This window comes from Prinia subflava, chromosome 7 (assembly GCF_021018805.1).
Source record: "Prinia subflava isolate CZ2003 ecotype Zambia chromosome 7, Cam_Psub_1.2, whole genome shotgun sequence".
In the NCBI taxonomy this organism is placed as follows: Eukaryota; Metazoa; Chordata; class Aves; order Passeriformes; family Cisticolidae; genus Prinia; species Prinia subflava.
Genome location: NC_086253.1, coordinates 27,484,742 through 27,506,379, shown reverse-complemented (window position 1 = coordinate 27,506,379; position 21,638 = coordinate 27,484,742). Strand labels below are relative to the sequence as shown.

General features: G+C 43.8%; 1 protein-coding gene across 1 annotated transcript in view; it reads right to left on the bottom strand.

Annotated features, from left to right (window-relative positions):
• The window catches only part of KIT (KIT proto-oncogene, receptor tyrosine kinase), a 55,368-nt gene extending 35,562 nt beyond the window's left edge, over positions 1 to 19,806 (bottom strand). Inside the window, exons 1-2 of the mRNA XM_063401945.1 lie at positions 19,594 to 19,806; positions 1,361 to 1,600 (exon numbers count right to left, since the gene is read on the bottom strand). Coding sequence (XP_063258015.1) covers positions 1,361 to 1,600; positions 19,594 to 19,690 — 337 coding nt within the window. The 5' untranslated portion in view covers positions 19,691 to 19,806. The remainder of the gene's footprint in view (positions 1 to 1,360; positions 1,601 to 19,593) is intronic.
• Between the last annotated feature and the right edge of the window lie 1,832 nt (positions 19,807 to 21,638).

Sequence of the window (21,638 nt, the reverse complement as noted above, 5' to 3'; positions counted from 1 at the left end):
GAACTTGTCAAAGTTAAGGTTGCACGTTTTTCACACAACTGAGACAAAAAAGATAGTAACATTGCATGAGGGCCACACAACTTCCCTGATGCTTTGGTAAGCATGCTCAGGAGAGCTGCCTGCTATCCAGACGTGAAGGAGTCACTCATGTAATGGAAGACAAAAACATCTCTATGATCATAGCTGTCTGGGATAATTACCATGACCTTCGGGAAAAAAATCATAGTAGGTAAAGTCAAGATTGTTTACCACATATAAGGAAAATACATGTCAGATTCATAGTAGTCATAGTCAGTCTCAGAGAAAAACATAAAGCCAAAAACCTTATCCACGGTAGCTGCATGGCTATTTGCAGAACTCAGAAGCGTTTAAGAAGCACTCTTTAAATTGTGTGGCTGCTATGACAGATATCTGTCCTTGAGAAAATGACCTTCACTGTGCTGTGCTGGTATCTCCCTGTCTTGGAGAACAACCTTGCAGTAGTTCTCAAAGGACTAGCAGGGTTCAGAGGGGGCTCTTTGAGACAACCCCTGTTGGTCAAGGAATGCTGTTTTCAAGAAAGTGGATGCCATAGGACTTTTCTCCATCAACAGGTTAGGAAGACTACCAAAGCTATGTGAAGGAAAAGCAAAATAATCGTTTTCCTCAGAAAGTAAATGGAATGCCAGGCACGATAAACTGAGAGCTCGAGGGCAGTTGATTCAGACATACATCAGCAGAAAAGAAATCTGAAGAAAACACTGCACAAAGAAGAGTAATAAGCGATTAAGAAATGTGTTAGAGCAGAAGCACTTTTTTTCCTGTCTGAGACATTTCTGATCAGTCAGAAGGTAGATCAGAAGCTGAAGGCAAAGGAATCATCACTGTTTGCTGGCTTAGGCCTGGGAGCACAGTCTCAGAAGACCAAATCCTTTAGGCTGACTGCCTCAGTAAATTAAAAGCTTGGGACCAAACTTTATGTGACTCCATACTGATGGATGGCATAGAAATAAAAAGACATTTCTACATATTTCTTGCTTCTTCAATGTGTAACTGACTCATACAACAGAATCAGGTCACTTAGGTAGCATTCAGAAAGGGAACTTGGATAAAGTTCAGCACAAAATCAATGGGGATGTAAAGATGAACTCATCAAGAACTTTGTGCTGCTGACAAAGGCCATTGCAAGCGAAGCAGAGAATGAGGTTTCTTCCTACTGAACAGGGAAGATTTCTTCTGCCAAAATGTATTCTCCTGTTGTACTTCAAATTCATTATGTCCTCCAACATTTATTATCCTATTATTTTGGGAGTGGAGATGGGGGGGGGGGCAGAGAAGGGAAGGGATGGGAAGCAAAAGTAATGCCTTCACTGATATTTACCTCTAACAAAAACATAGTAAGAGGAGACAATACTCCCTTTGCTTCTGCATGTGTATCTGCCTATGTCTCTGACCGTTGCATTTTTGGTGTACCACACTTTCTCATTGGAACTCTTCGCTTTTGCCGATGGGTCCGAGTTCTGGAAATTCCAAGTCACAGGTCCCTCCTCGTTGCACGTCAGCCTTAATTCCTCCCCTTTATTCACAACCCATAAAGACTCTACATGGGACAGAGCACCACCTGGAAAAAAAAAAGAAGAAAATAGAATGTCTGTCAATACAATATTCTCTTTTCTTCTGCAGCAAAATTATTATTTATAGCTGTATATGTATAGCTGTATATGTGCAACTAACATTTTTGGAATTCTTTCTTAAAAATAGTAAGCTGCAATGGCACTTTGCAATTCTACAGACACCTTTTGGCTTGTAAGACCTTTGGCAGGCCTTTCCACCAGTGCAGGTGGAAACTGGCATCTAAAAAACCTTTTGAAGTTTCAGATGCACCACTTTCTGCAATGTTTTGGCTTTTGAATGGGAACAGACCCAAGCTATTTAAAAATTAAATTCAAGAACAAATGAGTCTGATCCTACATGGCAGCACTTTTAATCATTCTTTGTCATTTACTCAGTATGTTGCCAAGAACTAAAGTCTCCTTGCTCAACAGTTATCTTTTTATAACTGCTCTCCCATGTATTTATATGCTTCACTCATACTCTTGAATTAGAAGTGTCCAGTTTAATGAAGGCGTCACTACATGCTTTCCATACTTGCTTGCTTCCTTACCTAAAGTGCCAATTCAACATTTCTTACATTAAAAAAAAAATCATGCAAATATTCTTCAAGTTTCCATCCTAATTAGTTTCACTGAGGCACCAATCTCCCAGTCACCAACGCTGCTCTAATTGACCATTTAGCTTCTTTTTCACTGAACACATCCCAACACGTTTTAAACATTCTCACAAAATAAACCTCTGTAAAATTAGCAGCTCCAGTTCCCAGTTCCCAACCACTCCCCAACTGTCCACACAGAGAAAGGGGCACATTCATGCTTCCTTGTCTCTAGTGTTAGGGCAAGCCAATCAGGAGGTTGCTGAGTTAGCATATCCATGATTTGAAAGTCTTAGTGAGCCTACAAAAATGGAATTCATAGTCAAAAATCCAGAGATTTTTTCACTGTTTCCAACCTACTTGGACATCAGAACATATTCAAATACTGAGGTGATCTTGCAGTGACAAACCCTTCCCCTTTCAGAGCAGTCTTCAGTGCTACGAGCAATCCTGAGCTTACAATAACTGTGCTGTTTGCTCATGTCACACAGCTGTACAAGACTGTACAACATCCGTGTGTAGTAGCAGAGCCATGCCAGTGAAAATACTACTTGCACACAAAAACACACTCTGCAGCTCCTTTCAGAGGCTGAACTTGCCTACCCACACAGATGACAACAGATGTTCAGGAAAAACAATCGGATAATTACTTGGGATGAGGTTATACACTCCAGACTTAATTCACTCATCTCACAGCTTTAGTTGTTCTTAAGGTATATACTGGATTAAGATCAGGTCAGGTAACTGCTCCTCTTCCTGACAAATCCGCCACAGAGTAGGAAGCAAAGGATTGTCAGACCACCTGCACAGACTAATTACTTTGTTTGTTTGTAGTCTGAAAAGAGCCTCCTTGGAATTAGAATTTATCAGTGTTTAAGTTAACTGGCACTCTTTCTTCCAGTGTCACCAAGCAATTTTCCACATGAGGTCCACTAATCCTGCATATATGCTTCCATGACTGATCAAATAAACAACCATCCTAGAAATAAAAATTGCCAGAAAAAGGCAGAAAAACACCAACTTTTAATTTGAAATCTGCTACCTCAAAGAGCAGGTATGTGTCAGAGTTGTGGTATAGTAGCTCAAAAAAGAAGAGTGAAAGTCCAAGGTCTTAGAAGAACAACCCCCAGACAGCAGCAGCATGGTAAACAGGAAAGCTGGAAAAATCTTTTGCCCTGGGCAAAGCTGTGCCTGATATCAGGGCTGAGGCAAGAAGACCTCTAATTTTCAAACCCCCCAGATCAAAGCCAGGAAATGTTGGCATGTGAGAAGACAGAGGGCAAAGACCTCTGAGAAGGGCTCCTGAACAACTATGCAGGTCCTTCATGGGGACCTCTTGGGAAGACTACTCTGTTTGCTTCCCACAGACCACAGGGCAGTTCAAGTGACAAATTACATGAGCTGCCTAAAACAGGAAAAGTGTGGTGTGCTATACCTGTCCTGGCACTAGCTTAACAGCTGAGTCAGGGAGGATTGAGAAAGCAGAAGATGTGGACAACCTTCACTGGCGTCACTCCATCTGCAGCCAGCAAGGTCTCAGCTTGGGCCCTGCCAGGGAGGTGCACATGAGCTGGACCAGGATGGCCCCCACTGCCCACTGTCTCGAGGAGCACAGTCCTGGGCAGGTCACACAGCCCCTGCCATGGAGCAAACACCAATGTGTGCCCTCATCAGGCCACAGGACAGCTCTCCTTCACCAGCACAAGGCGACGTGCTGCTGTGGCCTGGCCTCAGCTGCCAACCCCTGGCACGATGCAGGCAGCAGGGATGAGCACACCAGCCTGCTGGCCCAGCTGTGCTCCCCCTCCTTCAGCAGCAGCCTCAGCTGCAGCAAGAGCTGGCTCCAGTCCAAGTGTCCACAGCCACATGGAGAACAAACTCATTTACTTGCCCCTGAGGAAATGCCAAGCCAGCCAGGCTTGCTGAACTGCTCCCTCCACTTCCCTCCTGGGTGTTCACCCAGCCCAATAATGACACACAGGGTGAGGGCAGGCTCCAAACTGCCCAGACAAAACCGGCCTGTAAAGTCCTGCAGACAGACATCAGGCTTCTCCTCCTTCCCAAACCCAAGCACACAACCCTAGGGCACAGGGGTGTGCAAAGGTCAAGTGTAGGGTATCACCAACAGGTTTGCAAAAGAAAATGGACCCATGAGAGGTAGCAGTGTAAAGCTTAATGTCACAACTGGCCTGCTACCTGAGGATGAGTTTGTCAAACCATACATATCACTGTGTTGTGCTTATCACTGTGTAAATGCTGACAGGTCCTGCAGTGACAAACCTTCCCCTTATGAAGGCCAGCTCAATAGTCCTACAAATACTCACTGCCATGTCCCTCTCATGCACAGCACAGCTTTGCACAGCTGGACTGGACGTGTAACAGCCATGACTGAGCTGGGGGTAGCATTTCTCAAAACCCAACACTACTTGCACGCAAAAACACACTCTGCAGCTCCATTCAGAGGCTGAACTTGCCTACTCACACAGATGACAACAGACGTTCAGGAAAAACAAGCGGATAATTACTTGGAATGAGGTTATACACTCTAGACTTAATTCACTCATCTCACAGCTTTGTTGTTGTTCTTAAGGTATATACTGGATTAAGATCAGGTCAGGTAACTGCTCCTCTTCCTGACAAATCTGCCATAGAGTAGGAAGCAAAGGATGGTCAGACCACCTGCACAGACTAATCACTTTGTTCATAGTCTGGGTTTTGGAGGAAGCCCTTGTTCCCTCGCCATCTCCCTCAGATGAAGACTTACCAGTGCTAAACCAAACAGATAAGTCCACCAGTGCCTGTTTTTCCAGCACCACCAAAAATTTTTCATGAGTTCCACTAATTCCCTATATAAACTCACATGACTGAGCAGATAAAAAAGTATCCAACAAAAAATAATTGTCAGAAAGACTAGAAAAACATAATTTCAGATTTTTATGGAATGTTTATGCGTCCCACCTGCTCTCTCCCCTAGGTCTCATCCTATCCATTCCAGCTAGGAGTTCAAATTTTTGCAACAATTACTATCTGGACTATCTAGCAAGTTATTGGAAAGTTTTCAAAGGTAGTAGACAACACAGCTGGGCCTGACCTGTCCAGATGCACAAGAAATACATTATGTAGCAGAGCTGGAAAAAAAAAAAGAGGAAACTAGCACAATGTGGTGAAGTATCACCCGTAATTTGAGATTATTTTGCTATGGTTCCTTTTACACATTCTATGAATTCTCAGCAAGACAGTTTACAAATTGCATAATGCCTTGTGCAAAGGATTCCCAGAGTGTAAAGGGTTTTTTTCTCTTGCCTTCTGAAAATAATGCCTCTGCGAAAAAACTATGACAGTGTAGGGACAACCAGTTGTAAACACAATGACTATTAGATTTTCTTCGTATTATGCACCAAAATATCATCTGTCTCTAAAACCAGAATTTAAATGGTGCTTTGAAAGATGAGAATGCCTTTGTATCTTCTTTTTGGAGGAATAATTAAGTGACAGAAATCTGAGAGTTTAACTAACAACTTGTAATCCGGTGCACTAATCCCCACAGCATGTGTCTGAGAGCATCTGCTCTCTCATCATCTTCTCTCAGACTCATGTCTGAGACTGCTCCATTTGTATGGCACCCGAGTGATGGGGCTCCTTCCAGGCCCCCTGTTGCTCTTGGGGACTCCAGTAACATCAACCATGTAATCACAGCCACGACACCAAGACTCATAATTCAGCAATCAGTTGTGTTGGCAGTATATATGCTAGACATGGTAAGGGATCTTCAAGTGCCAAACCCCATGGGATACAGTGTCTGCTGTCTCCTTCCAGAGCTCTGTGTTCAGCTCAGGCAGGATCATGGCTTTACCAGCCACTAGCAGGACTGTAAAATTTCTGAGCAATGGGATGGAGGAACCCACCGCTATATCCCAACTAAAGTTTTCCAGGCTAGATAACTTTGTCATCTACCCCACATGAAGGCATGCCTCCACCCTCTCTCCACCTCTTCACGCCGCTGAAAAGGAGGTGGGATACTACTTCACTATTCGGCTGAGTGTCCCCATCTCAATGAGGCCCAACTGATCACGGGAACAACTCAGGACAGGGAGACGAGAGGAAACCTGTCTTCTGGCCACATGGGTCCTGTGGTCTCAAGCGGGGCAGATGATCCCACTGTCGATCACAAACTGTGAATCCCACCATGACATTCAACGTCCCCACACACCGCAGAGCCAGAGAACTACACTGGGATTCTGGATGACCCTCTAGAGTTGTTCTCAAAGGCAACTAGAGGGTGTAGTTATTACATGTTAACAAAAATACACTGATAATGGCAAATAAGTCACAATTTAAAAAAAAAATTAAAATAAACTTATAAGCTCAGAGTTGGACAACCCAAGTTCCATTTTGGATATACTAAATTTGAGTCCTACAGCTGAAGAGCTTCACTTCCACAACCCTAACTCCTCCTTTTAATACAACAAACTTGAGTTAAAAACTACAATGCTGGAATCACTTGAGAACAAGGCTGTGTAACCGAAAAAAAAAGAATATATGAATATATTAAAATGAAGGGAGAGGGAGGAAAGGGGAGGAGTAGAGCAGTTGTGAATTCTGCATGCAGAAGGAACATCTGGGAAAATCAGGCTGGAGGAATTAGAAAATCAAACAGCTCTAGATAATACTGATAGGAAATGCAGGTCAAATTGCAGGGATATGATTAGGGCAGCAGAATGTTCCTGTAACAATTAAGGGATGTGCAAACAACAAAAGCTCTGGCTAACGAGTGAACCATCCTGGGAAAAAAAAACAGTTTATGCTGGAGCTTTTCAGCCTCAGCACAACACTCCTGTAGTATAGAAAGAGCACATCAGGTGCAAGTCCACATCAAGCTCGCAAGCAACTGGAAACCATCTCCAGCTGCCAAGCAAACAAAGGATGTGGGACTGCCATGGACTAAGATGAAGAGTCAAACACTGTGGAATTTATTCCCAGCTCTGCCACAGATTTCCTGCACAACCTTAGGCCAACAGGTTAGTCTGTCTGTGGCCGCTTCTTCTTTCAACTCTCATCTAAACATTAAAAGGAACAAGAAGTTTGTGGCAGCTCTAAAGCACAACAGATTGCTTCCAAAGAAAAATAAAACAAAAAACCCTGTGCCTTATCCCACGCCCTTCCACTTTTAAGTTGCATCAAACATCTCCCAAGGCAGAAGCACAGTGTGGCTTCACAGCGCAGCCACGACCTGCTCGCATCCAGGACCAGCCTCTCTGCCGAGCCCACGGGAGCAGCAGCGCCCTGCCAACAGGTTCACTGCTGCCCAGCAAGGGCAGGTCCCTCACCCTGCCTCCCCAAGGGCTGGCACACACTGAAAGGGCATGGCAGGCTCTTCTCAGTTTCTGCCTTCTCCCCTTGCAGCTGTCCATAACCTTCACACTCATCATCATTTAAGCTGTACAAACACGGCACAACAAAAACAATGACCTGACCGCGACCTGATCCTGACCATGATTTCTAAAGCAGTTAATGTTTTTCTATCATAAATGCACAGAGGGGCTAAACTTCAAGTGACAAAATGTCCACAATTTTGTGCAAGATTGTGGGGATTGGATACAATTGGGGAGACTATTTTTTTTTCAGTGCCTATACATTCTGGGCACTGGCTTCATTTCAAGGGCTATCACACAGACCTCACTCACCGTGGTTTTTCATCTACAACAACATAAGAGAGCAGAAACAAGAGATATGCTTTATCAGTTAAAGTAGTGGCACTGTTGTAGATGCAATGGTCCAGGGATATCAGCAAGACATGGCTTGCAGGGAAGTAATATCCTCTTTCAACACACGCAGCACTGCTGGAAAAATGAACATGTTTTCAGACACACAAGCCCCCTGCAGGTCTGAAAGAAGAGCAGAAGCAAAACTATCTCTTTTACACAAGTGCAGAGGTCCTAGCCAGAAGCTTGCTCAATCTTCTCTAGAGTATTTACACACAGGTCTAATTGAGGAGTATCACCTTTCCAACTCTGTCCCTTGTTTGATAAAGCCACTATGGCAGTTGACATATGCTATGATGGACATGAATGTAAGATCCTTCCAATTACATTTTCTTTGTCCTGCCATTTCATGCCTCAAGGAAAAAGATAAAGTGTCAAACTTTCATGTTAATTGCACTGGAACAACTTGAATTTACTCTGATGTACAAAATCTCCCAGATTTTTCGAAGGAGAGATGCTATCATATGCTTACTTGTTTTGTTCCACTTCACTAAACAGACACTCTCCCTTATGCTAGATGAAAGTTTAGCAATGACAAATGTCAGTTTTAAATTATTTGATCTGAAAGCTACATGAGATCCTGTTTCAGCCAGGCTGTGGGGGAAAAGGTGGCTAGCAAAAGAAACTATCCACACCAACACCCACACTACTGTCTTCCTCAAAGACGTAGACCAAAAAAATACCCAATACATGATTACCCCTGCAACTGTCATGGACTCTCAGCATATCTGAAAGACAAATCCTTGCTGACTGTCTCCTCTGCCCCAACTTCTTTTCAGAGACTGAAAAATTATCTATCACTGGACACATACTTAAGCCCGGGCTGATTAAGGCTCACTGCAGAACGAAGCTGTTTGTTTCTAACCCATCTCCCAGGGTCGGTGCTATCTGCTGACCAACAGACTCTTCAATGCCGTGTTTTCCAAGCAAAAATTACAAGCTCGTGAGCTTGTGCTCGCTCTGAAGTTTTCGATTCTTGGAAGCTATACATTGCTAAGCAGAAGACCAGGATTAATGAGGGCTTTGACTTTTACCCAGCTGCATGAGGGCAACCCCTGTCTTCTCACCCAGCCCTGTTTGCCCCCTCACCCCAAAAGGGAAGGGGCAGAGGAAGGGCACTGTGGAGAGCAGGAGGCGGGAGCTCACCAGCACAGCACTCAAAGGCACAGCCAAGCTGACTCCATCTGCAAACAGCATCAAGGAGAAATGAACATTTCCCACACAAAGAACAAGTGTGGAACCAGCCAGCTGATTCCCACCCATGGCAAACCCAAGAGAGGAAGTGGCAGGAGGTTAGAACAAAGGCTGTCTTTATCATCTGTGGAGGCATGACCATGGGGAACTACAGAGGCTGTGAGGCACCCCCTTTGCAGTGAAGGTCTATGATAACCTTTCAGCTCCACAGTCTAGCGTTGCACCTACATGGACCTGCCTCATGACACACCTCATGCCCTGGTGGGGCACTTCACAGAACAAGGAAGAGGCACTTGGTGCTTACCACTTGCAGAGAAAAGAGCTCAGGAGACTGAGAGGACACTCACCTACAGCTGGAGAGAGGTTATGCACCCCTCATAATTCTTCATTTGAAGTGAAGTGAACAAGAGCCAATATCAGAGACAGCAAGAAGACAAATCCAGCCAACTCTATAGACCTTGTAGTGGAGAGACCCCACTCTCCAAGAGAAACATTCACAAAATCTTCAGGCAGGATAACCATGAGCACCTGGGACAATCCCTGGCTTGTGGGTGGAAGCCAGCAGATCCTCCTACAGGGGGTCTTGTCACACCAATTAGTGATGTAGCTAACAGAACTCTGCTTCAGTACTTCAGAAGCAGGCTTAGCAGAGCTCACATAACCTCCAAAACCACGGGAGAGCTGCCCAATCCATGCATCCCCTCAAGGCCAGGGGCTGGAGAAAGAAACTCCAGAGACACAAACACAGCTTCCTCCTCCCCCCTGACTTCATATCCCTCGCTGGGGTGAGCAAAATCCAGCCATGCAAACAGGCTATTGCTCCTGCCTGCTGAGCAGCTTGCCCTTTCTGACAGGCATCCTTCATTCTGCAAATAGAGCCATTTGTCAAAGGCAGACATGTAGCTGAATATAATTCTAGTTTAGCACACTAAACGGCTCCAGCAGGATCACACACCATGTTTCTTTCCAAGGCTGAGTATGGTACCTCCCTGAATCCTCCTTTTTCGAGAAGTTGCGGCTTTGGGGCTTTCTGTTGTTTGGGGGTTTGTTTTTTGGAAAGAGTACCATGGAAGGAGTACCATGTGCACTACAGCAGCCCAGTCGCTTATCTTGAAGCACTATGTGTGACAACCTACACTAGGTGATTAATTCATTTCATTATATTACATTGATGCAGTGTGGTCTCTTATACCTAAACTTCCCACCACGGAAGGAATCTACAGGCAACGCATTAATGAATAAAACCAAACCACATGCATGACTGACCTGCCAGATTGTTCGGGTTTTTTTTAAACTAGAATGGTCTGAGCTTACAACAACTACCTGATAATTCTTATTCAAAAAGAAATACAGAGTACAGCTAAATATGTATGTATGTACACACAGAAGTAAATTTGAAAAAAAAAAAAAAGCAACCATATGCCACAGCACTTGTCAGTCTTGAGATTTATACATTTAGACTGATCCTTACTCTTACTGAATTATTGCCGCCTTCCCTCTAATTTCCAAAATTACTTATTAACCAGCTGTTCCCATGGTTAGTTTTGTCAGCTGTTAGACACATAAACAAATTACAAATAAGTATGGAGCATAAATAGAAGGAATGAAAAAGCACACTAATGCACAGCGTATTCATATTCAGCTGTCATGCACCCCATCTATTCCTTTAATGGCTTTCTTCTCACTTCTCTTTGCTGACATTTACATTAAAAGGTGCAGTGTCTTTCAACTTCCATTTTGAACGAATGTTCCTTGTAATGAGCAACACAGGCTTGAAAGCATGTTTTCTGAAATGCAGTAAAAAGGTAATTTTAATGAAGAGAAATTAGGAAACTGGAGAACAGTAAATCGTTTTGCAATCTGAATTAATGCCTATTTGGAAAAGGCTCAACTGAGGAAGGAGATGTAAGACTTTTGGCAATGCGAATTCTAATTATTTCAAGACTTGGCAGTAATTTTATCAAATAGTAGCAATTTCATTAAAAGGTGCACTGGTAATCATCTACATAAGGCCTCCGGAGGGAAAATATACCAATAATTGCATAATTATGTTATCACTGCTCATATGATGGACCACATTAAATACCACAAAGAGGAACACTGCTTTTTACTTTCTCTAGATATTTAGCTCAGTACATTTTCCTAGAAGATTACAGCAATAAACAAGACTTTCAGATTAACATGTCCACCAAGGTTTACAGAAAAGACACAGTTATCTTTTATGTCCATAATACTTAGTGTTCTCTTTTCCTTCACTGAAAGAACTGAAAGATTATTGAGAAAAATTCTGGGTTTAGTAATCAAACAGTATTTATATAGTTGTGTTACCAAAATACAAGTCATTGCATCATGTCATGCAGGCACATGGCACGGGATCCATTTAAGAGGCAAGTTTTAGGATATTTCCACATTTGTCCATATAAATTAAGTCTATGTATTCAGAGATTTTTGATAAGCCTGCAAGAAATTAGATTTCCCTTGTCTAAATAACACTTAAACTTTTCTATTAAGATGTTGGTAAAAAATTCTTGTAAAAGTGTTGTTTTACAGACAAAACCAAATCTAATAAGTTGTTTTTTAGTGAGGTACCCAGTATATTAGACAATCTTTGCATATGCCATCTCAAACTACAACTAGGACAGTTTCTGGTGGAGTCATTGGCACATTTTTCAGAACACCCCGGGTGAAAAATTTCACCTCAATTACACCAACACCCAACAATATCTGTCACCGATAGTCTTAGACAGAAGTGCTTTGAATACAGAGACTTGGATATATTTCTAACAATTCAGCTTCATTTCTTCAGTTTTCTAGCAATGAGATAAATAACTCGGCTGTTGAACTTCATCTCCAATATCACAGAAGTCCAACTTGTAGTTTTGCTTTTATTTTCTGGTTTACTTATAAGCTTTATCAGAAATTGCATATACATTGCATATATATAGGCAACTGCTTACTGAAAGGCAGTCCTCCTTCCTGCTCAGGAGATGCACAGGGGACTACTTAATGTGAGTGGAGCCTGAGTGCCTGCTTAAATAGGGAATTCCATTTGAGCATCTCTTCTGAATATATCTAGCTTATAGGAGACCAGAAACCCAGGGCTTACTTCTGCTCCTTCCATTTGGCCTCTCATATTGTGCTACCTACCTCAAATCCTAGGTATGATAACATTAATACTACTGCAAAGTCAGCAATTTTATGCATAATACCTGGAAGTCAGGCATGCTATGGAATAGGAAACTTTAACAGCTTGTGTTAAAATGAACACTACTGGGAGGAAGCTTTTATTTTGTGGAAGATAACATAATTTCTTTTCAAAGTACAGAAGTTATGGTCACCCAGGCATAGAAAGCACTTCCATGATATAGACAATAGCAAAGAACATCAAAAGTGAAGAAGAGACTCAGCCGGCCACTAAGCAGCAGAAAACGAATGTCTCAAGATCAAGTCCTGGCATGGAATTGTATATAAGGCATACAGGTAAAAATACCCTATTAAGATGTATATTTAATTTAATATTACATGAAAAGTAAAATCACAGCATTTTTGTAATGCACGTTTTCATCTGAAAAGGTAAAAAGACTAAGCAGTGATTTTGAAAATGCAACGTAAATTTAAACTTACAGCTTCTCTAATCATCAAAAAAATAAAAGCAAAAATTTATTCAATCTGTACATTTGCTGTCAACATTGTAAAGATAATAGAACTACTGGATTCATCAAATTAAGTCCCTGAGCACCTTTAGGCAGGTTGTGCTACAGCAATAATCCAGCCTTTGGCATCTGGAGTTTCCTAGCAGGTGCAGAGAAAATATTTTCTTTATTTCAGTTCATTCAGTGCAACTCAATTAAGCATCTAGTCCATTCAAGGAGGAACTACTGATCTGAAGCTGAAAAAGCTCATGAATGTTTCTTTCCATTGCTATTCTAAGAATAAGGAGAGAATGACATGGACTTGTTCTAAAATTTTTGTAGCACAGTGATTAGAAACCAGCAGTTTTGACTACAAATAGGCCTTTCAGGCACTAATTCTTTATTTCAAAACATTTCTCAATTAGTTTTTTCTTCTGAATTGGCTGGCTTCTGTGTGGTGCTATTTTTTATCTAACGGAAGAACATTTCAGAATTCTTGTTTCCTTCATTGTAATTGATGCAAAGCATCAGTAAAAATCAATTAGCTAATACAAGAAATGTCAACATTTTCTATTTTCATTCTAAAACATACACATGAAGAATGAGGATCAGTGTATATATAACAAGCTACATAATTGCTTAAATACAGGCACAGTGATTAATCAAACTAAGTATAACATTAACTGCAAAGGCTATATTTAATTAAAACTCTATCTCAATGGTAATAAAGGAGGTTAAACCTTTCTTTGCAAAATAATTAAGTACAAATGCAAAACAGTTAAAATGAGGCTTACTGTTGGCTGATTTAAATCATGATTAAAATCAGATTTACAATGCTTTGAATCAAATTGAAGCACATAGTACAGGGGGAGGTAACTGTTTTATTGAACCTGGAACCAGTGCATTTCTCATCTGTGGTCAGATGTCAATCTTACACATCATATCTGGATGAAATGGAAACAAGTCTGAGAGGGCTGAGAAGAGCAGGAGGAGGAGGAGTTACACAAGACACTCCAAAAGAAAATGTTGGAAAAGCTTTATCATAGAAAAGAGAAGCTGAAGGGTTTATACTGCCGATGTGTAAAATACTATTATAAAAGGGTGGTGAGGAGTAGTTCATTATATCTAAAGGACCAGGAGAATAAAAGGATGGAATTAAGCAACCAGCAAGGGAGATTAGGTATCAGAAGAAGCTTTTGACCTTTAATAACTATTTACAAGAAAAAACAGGTGGTAAGAGTCTGCAGCACAAATCTGCCTTAGAGCAGGTTAGAACAGAAGTCTGTGTGGGGAGATCTGCTCCATCTGACTACAAGGAAGAGCTGGGGACAGACCAGAGCTCTGCAGGTCTCCTCCAGCCTTACTCATAGAGTTCTACAGAAGCTTCCTAAAACTCGCCATGTCTCTTAGAAACCCAGCTGATGATGATGATGAATGCATGAGAAAGTCAGATTTCCTACAGCAAAGAATGAAGTTTCTAGTCCTGAGGCCTGCAGACAGAATGTTCAACGTGACATCCAGTGCAGCCATTAACTCCTGAACAAAAACCAGATTCAGTAAGAGAGCCAGGTGCAAGTTTTAAATCTCACGATAGCCATCAGCAGGAATCTAGTTAGTTCTGAATGGCCTAGGTATGTGAACACCCAAAACAGTTCTATTACACAGCTCACTGGGATTTTCCACCCCTTCTAAGCATGCAGGCTCTGAATGACAGGTTGTAACCAACAAGCTTGATTTCTTTTTCCTGTGCGGCTTTTGCACAATGCCTTTCTGTAAAACAAATCCGCTCCGGCCTTCTCTTCTCCAAACTGAACAACCCCAGCTCTCTCAGCCTGCCTTACAGGAGACTTGTTCCAGCCCTGTGGTCCCCCATGAGGAGCATGGTCACCCAGGATGAGCAGAGGAGCACTGCCTAGCTTAACACAACGAGTGACAGGGAAAGATGTGAATGTAGGACTAACCTGGCATTTGCCATGCTTCCAAAGAACCTGTAAGAGATGCATCTCTCTCATCTTCACACTGGCCTGCCACAGTTTTCATCTCTTAACTTAAATCAGCCCCATGCAGCCACTTAATCACTTAGATTTACAACTGCCAGTGCCTAGTTGACCAGAGAATTCTTCTCCGTATCAGATATTTGATTGTGTTACGTGATTACAGATTCAACTGCCAAGATGACATTTAAAATTATAGACATTTAATGCAGTCAGCCTCCCCAGTGACAAAAAAGCCCTCTAGCTCCTAATGTTACCCAGCGATGCTTCATTTCAGTTCAATTTCCAGAAATGATCCCTATGGAGCAGCCCAGAAGTTGCATAGCATAATAGCAACATTAGAAACTTTTCTCTTATTTACATGCCTCTTTGCTGTCAAAGTCAAGAGCCTTGCATGCTGTAAAAAAAATTCTTTTGCAACATGAAAAATATCATTAAAAATCCATTAAATCTGAAAAACCCGTGTTTTCAGAATAAATCAATATAATCCCCAAGAGGAAATCCACTGAGATAGTAACATTTACTGAGCTTTCTAATTGGTATCCCCTAGAAAACAGGAGTCACATTCTCCCCTCAAACACAGATGTTTACACTCTCCTTATGCTTTTATCACAACGGCAGCAATCTTGGCGAGTGGACAAACAATACACTTCAGTTGTCATTATGTTTGGCAGCCAGCCAAGGAGACTGCTCACACACGTAAAATTACACTCATTTATGACTGCTTGCAAGATTCATTGTCAAACAGGGTCCTATTGGAAAAAAAAAACTTCTAGTTTCCTAAAAGTCACTGAAAAAGCCAAGCACAATACTATAGAATACACTAATATAGAAGAATATTAGTAATTTAAAAATTCCTTTTCTGTCAAGGTTTCATAATTTCTGTGTGCACTCTCTTCAGACTTTTTAAAATAAAGGACCAAAAGATGTAATACACTTTCCTCAGACGCTGCAGCATCAGGTCTTCTCTCCTGCCTAAAGTTACAATAAACACCTTAAACTCTGCTACAGCTGAGAAGCCCCAACCAGGGAAGCTGAGTTTCTAAGGGACAGAAACATCTGCAAGTTGTTTCTTGAGCACAGGAACAGTCAGAAAGACATTCAGAAATTTTAAAAAGGTAAAGCTTTGTACTTTAAGTGAGAGGGTACTTACAGTAAATGCAATGCATTAGGATATCAGACCTCATTTCCTCTAGCCATTCTCTGAACAGCTGAAAGAGACTTAAGGAAATGAGTCAAAATCCTGGAAGATGTTTGTACTAGATGAAAAAGAAAACAACATCTGTAAAATCGTGTCACATCCTTAGAGCAAGACAATGTGTAACACTTGATCTCTGCAAAGGCATTCATCTTCGTAGACAGAGGAATAAAAAAAGCTAAAAAGTGACTTAACCTTGAGCAATTATTGCCTCTCTTCCACAAGACTGATATGAGATTATATCGGTCATTGTGTACTGTAGATAAACATATGTGTTGTTGAAACTCTTTGATGCTGTGTGGTTCTTGTTTTATCCAGAATTTGTTGTTCCTTACCTTCAGATTCCATCAGACTGTTTACTGTTCAGACTAGAAAACAGCTTTCGTTCAAACTGCAAATGCCTAGTATTGGGTATTTAGTTTGGCAGCTCCAGATATGCCTTAAAAATCTAATAGCTTGCAGTAAGAATAAATTATAGTTGAGATAGAAATCCAAATACTACAGAGATACCATTAGTCTCTCAGAACAGAGCAGAGAGGGAAAAGGACAAGCTTCACTAGCAGAACCTCCTACCGACTGGAATATGACTCAGATATTTCTCCCAAGACCTGTCCTAGCTCATGTTTACACATGCTAAAGACATATCCCCTCCAATTCCACCTGTATCCTGGTGCAGCATGTCCCCTCTGGAGGTGACTCAGGATCCTTTGCTTAATTCAGGCACCTGCAAAGAAGTGTTACAGTTTGGACAATCACTGGGAGAGCTGAAAGGAGATGGAATACCCACAGAGAGCCAATACAACCCAACAGTACTACCAGCTGCAGTCATCTGTTGACAAGAGGCTCTCTCTGGCAAAACAAGCACATGGAAATGCCTTCAGTCTCTATGAATGGTATTTAAACAGGATGTAAATGGGAGTCTCACTTCTTGCCAAATTTGTCACATTCTTTGTTACAAAGCCTGAACAAAAATCACTCACGCACTTGTAGGGAAAGGGTTCCCAGTGGCAGTGCAAGGAAGAAGAGTTGAATATTGAGCAATCTTTGAGATTTCCTTTCTGCTCCTAGCAGTGGCCTTAGGCCACATTTCTGCACAGGAGACTCTGCATTGCCACAGGGGAGGAAGGAAAAGGAGAAAGAGAGCAGAGATGGAAACGGGGGTAGGAAGGGTAAGATACTCAGATGGCTTGAAGGGGGTCAAGGCGGTGACTGAACGACAGCAATCAGAATTCTCATCAAATTCAATCTTCCTCCTTCATGGCTGACAGGTAGCAGGGAGCATCATGAAAACAGACACTCTTGCCTCTGGGCACAGGAAGAGTCTCCTACTACTCTGCAGCTGATTGGGGGAAAAAAAAAAAAAAAAAAAGATTGCATTGATGGATGGATGCTGAAAGGAACCATGTCCAGTCTTCCATGACCACAGGATGGAAATGCAAGAGACTCTGGCAGAGTACTGGATGGTGGGGGACAAAGTGAGCCTTGAGGGAGGACAGGAGAAGCAGAGAGAAAAGATTGTTCCAGAATATTGCATCAAAATGAGGACAAGGCAAGTCCCAAATGGAAGGAAGTATGGAAGCATGTTAGTTTGCAACAAAAACAAAAAGTAGGAAGGGACTATGAACAGAAAAGATGAATGGTTTACCCTTTGAGAAGCTACATTAAGCTGTTTTCTACATCCTCCTTCCCGGTTTGGAACCAAAGGAAGAAGCTCTTGACCAACAGCCAAAAAAACATACTTGTTATAAATCTGTATACGGATAAACAGGATAGGTCTCAACAGGGACTGTGGGAGATCATCCCAGACAAGTGTGTACACTGAGGCAAAACCAAAAGCAGCACAGGGTCAAACCAGCTCTAGAGCAATCCAGAACAGCATGACAGCTCTGTCCCGCCTGTCACTTCTGATGTTCCTATGCCACTGCCAGGATTCAAACCATCACGCTGATACCTCCCCCAGCACCACAAAACTAGCCCAGAATACTCCTACTTCTGTGTGAGACACAGATGATGCACATACCTACCCAAGGACAGCTGTCTTTTGCAGCAGCAAGTTATTTCTTACAACATGGTGTGGTTTTGCTCATGCAAGTTTTTGTCTGCTGTGTCCCTGAAGTCTCTCACAAGTAAGTGTATAAACTCAGAACGAGAAGAAGGATCACGAGAAAGTTTCCCTCCTTGCTTCTCCAGTACTCTGGAAACTGCACCTCTGTCTTCCAGGACATGCTGCCAGTGTGACCTGTTTCCCAAGCTTTCCTTAGCGACAGTCTATCTATACGATGAAGGACAACCTCAAAGTGCAGGCAAGAAATACATGAAGTAAAGAAAGCTGGCAGTTATTAATAATTTCAACATTTTAAAAATTTCTTTCTAGGAATAACTCATTGGTAGGAGACTTTCCCACTCCTATGGCCACAGCATTTTGCAGCCTTATATGGGTACTTCTAAATAGGAAAGCCCAAATTGCCGGACACCACACTGTTAGATTACCAATAAACAGCAGGCAGCAAACAAAAAGTTAGCTAAACAAAACCATTAACGCATCCTAAAGTTAAGCCTTTTACAATGAAGAAGTGTAAATTGTCTCTAGTGTTGGCTTCTGGTGTTTTAGGGGTATTTGCTCCCATGGGCAGAGGCTGGCGGGTCCCTCCCCGTCCGTGTCACGCAGGGTGCTCTGCAAGGCTCCTCTCTGATGGTGGCAGCACACGTTAAACACCTATCGCTGTGCATCGCCTCCCTGCATCCTCAGCCCGTTCTTAGATAAGCAGAGAAAGAACCTTTCACGTTTACTCCTTTCAGACTTCAGCGCCCATGGCCAAATTTCTTCCCAAGTCTAGCAGCGATCTCCTTCCAGCACCTTCCCCTGGACATCGTCAAACGCCTCCTAAGCCTTACAAACCATGCAAGGAGATGCACGGCGGCTCTGAAAGCCATGTGCGAAGTTGCCCAGCTCTGCAGCCAGATGCGGTATTTAAAACCATTAGACCTGTGCTCCAGGGCTGTGAGGTCAAGCAAGCAAATCCCTTTTTCAAAAAAGGACTGGAAGGGAACCAAAAACACACCAAAGTTTTAGCACCAGCTGACCCCCCCCGAAGGCCTGAAAGGCACCCATCGCCCTCCTCTTCACCGCGAAGGTCCGTCAGTGCCGGAGCAGACCAGCCCTGGTGCCTTGTCCCGCAGCGAGCCCCGCACCCGGGGCAGCGGGCGCACCTGCCCCGGGAGGCTGCGCCCCGCTGCACAACGCCGGACACCTGACGCCGGCCGCTCGTTCCTGCCCATTGTTCAACGAGCACTTAACCGCGGGGACATTTTGTACCGATCCCCGGATAGTTTATTGTCAAAACAGCCCGGCCGGGGAGGTGGAGGGGGGTGGAGGGGTTCCCTGCCGGCCCCTCTCCCAGCCCCGGCTAGCCGCGCACAGGGAACAAAGGACTTTATTTCCCCCGGCGGGGCGTCCCACAAGGGCAGCCCGGGGCGATGCCGGGCACACCGCGGGCTGCCGCTCGACCCCCGGCGCGGCGCTGCCCCGTGGAAGGAGCCGCCAGCGCCGAAGTTTTCCCCGCCGCCGCCCGTGCCGACCCCGGCCCCGCGGGGCTCCGCGCCCGCCCGCGCCCGCGGCTCCCACCTGCGGGGAAGAGGCTCAGCAGCAGCAGCAGCAGCAGCAGCAGCAGCAGCAGCAGCAGGGTGTGCGCCGGCTCCCGGGCGAGGATCGCGCCCTCCATCCCGGCGCCGCCGCCGCTCGCAGCGCCCGGCGCGGAGATGCCCGAGCCCCGCGGGAGGGAGCGGAGTAGAGGCGGCCCCGCCCCGCGCCCGCGCCCCCGCCCCGCCGCGGGGATGGGCGCAGGTGAGCAGCTCCCCTCCCCCGGGAAGGGCAGCGCTGGGCGCCTCGCTGGGGCTCGCCAGAAAGCCCCTAACAGGAATGATTAAAGAGGGTAGAGCCTGAACGTGCGCCCGGTGCTGTCGCGCTCGCCCTCCTCTCGGGCGGCGTTCTGCCGTGCCGAGCACCCGAGGGATCGCGGCCGCGGGGCTGCGTAAGCCCATGTGGAACGGGAGAAAGGTGGGGGGGAGCACGGGGGCTGGAAACGGAGAGAGCATCCCTCAAAGGGCAGGTACAGAGCCATTTGCCCAGCTTTGAAATCCTCACTGATCGCTCCTGGAGGTGTTACAGTAGATTCTGGAGGCGCCAAAGGTATCGCCTCCGCCCTGGCTCAAGCTGCTCAGATCGACTGAGCCCATCACCTACCAAGGGCCAGAGCACCTCGAGTGAGTCTTTAAAGTGTATGCTGCGGCACAAAGCGAAGACTTGAAAGAAGTGGCTGGTTTGGTATGGAAGAGAGAAAACTGACAGGGAGCTTAAACATGGAAAAGGTCCTTAAGAAAAGGATTGCGAGCGTTTGTTTTTCATGTCCCTCAAGGGCAAGATAAAAAGTTATCCATTTAGTTCTCGGGGGAAAAAAAATCTCTTTAAATGTAAGGAAAGCAATTGCAAAGAGCAAGGAGGATTTAGACTACAAATGCATTGCGAGAAGGAATTGTGGAATCCCACAGAGGGAGTTTTTTAAGCGCTGATGAGACCACTGACGAGGATCTGGGAGCTCTCCCTTCTGTAGCTGCAGAACTGGAGTGGAGCTGCTCTGCAGGCAGAAATAAGACAAACTACACGAATTACTAGCTTTAACACTGCTTTGGCAGTCACACACTGCTGAGGTGAAAGAAGGTTATGCAGCTAACCCAGGCAAAGGAGTTGTGCATGCATTGACCAGCCATGCTCTGCCAAGGTATCCACAGGCAGCACCTGAACTTCACCCAGGTGGGTGAAGGATGCACAGACTGTCAGAAAACCTATAACAACACTTCTGGATGTACAGAAAGAGGTAGAGGACACATGGCAAAACTTTCACCCTTGGAAAAGCATAAATGTAGACTTCTTGAAGTGTGTCGGTACAGATCAGAAAAATTATTGAAGGTAAAACATTCCTTTTTTTTTTCCTTCATCTTCCTTTCTTTTTCACTCCTGTCAGATTTTTTCCCAAGGTTAATAGCGCTGTCCCACATGGTCCAGCATGAGATGAAAGTCTTGTCTTATATGTTTAAAACGGCTCTCTCTATTTCTTTACTCTCTTTCATCTCTGACAGCCAGCCTCTTTTGATAGGTGAATCCTTCCTCTGCTGCAAAATGGAATACTTTTTTGTTAGCACACCAACAATTTAAAAATCAAATAACGTTTTAAAATCATATTTCTTACTGGGTGCTAGCCTCATCAAATTAAGTCTAGGGAGGAAAAAATAACTGAAACACTTAATTTATTCGTGTCCCCTTGATTTTCCAGGTGTCTCTGGATTTTGTTTCTGTAGGAGAAAAAAAGCTGGAATTTTTTAATGTAAACACTTGGAGCGTTTAATTTCTTAAAGATGCAAAGGCAGGGCAGAGTATACTATAAGATGTTTTCACTAAAGCATTATCAAGGAGCATGTGATGTTGTTATTGTGGCAGGTTTTTCCCTGTTCTCCTTGATTAGTGCTCTTTCAGTTAGTGGCCTGCCTTTAGGTCCTGCACATCCCTGATCACATGAAGCCGAACTCCGCGTGGCTCTGCATCATATGCCTCATTTTAACGAGCATTAGCTCAATGTTGGATCTCAAAATCAAAGTGGCAACAGTATTCGCCAC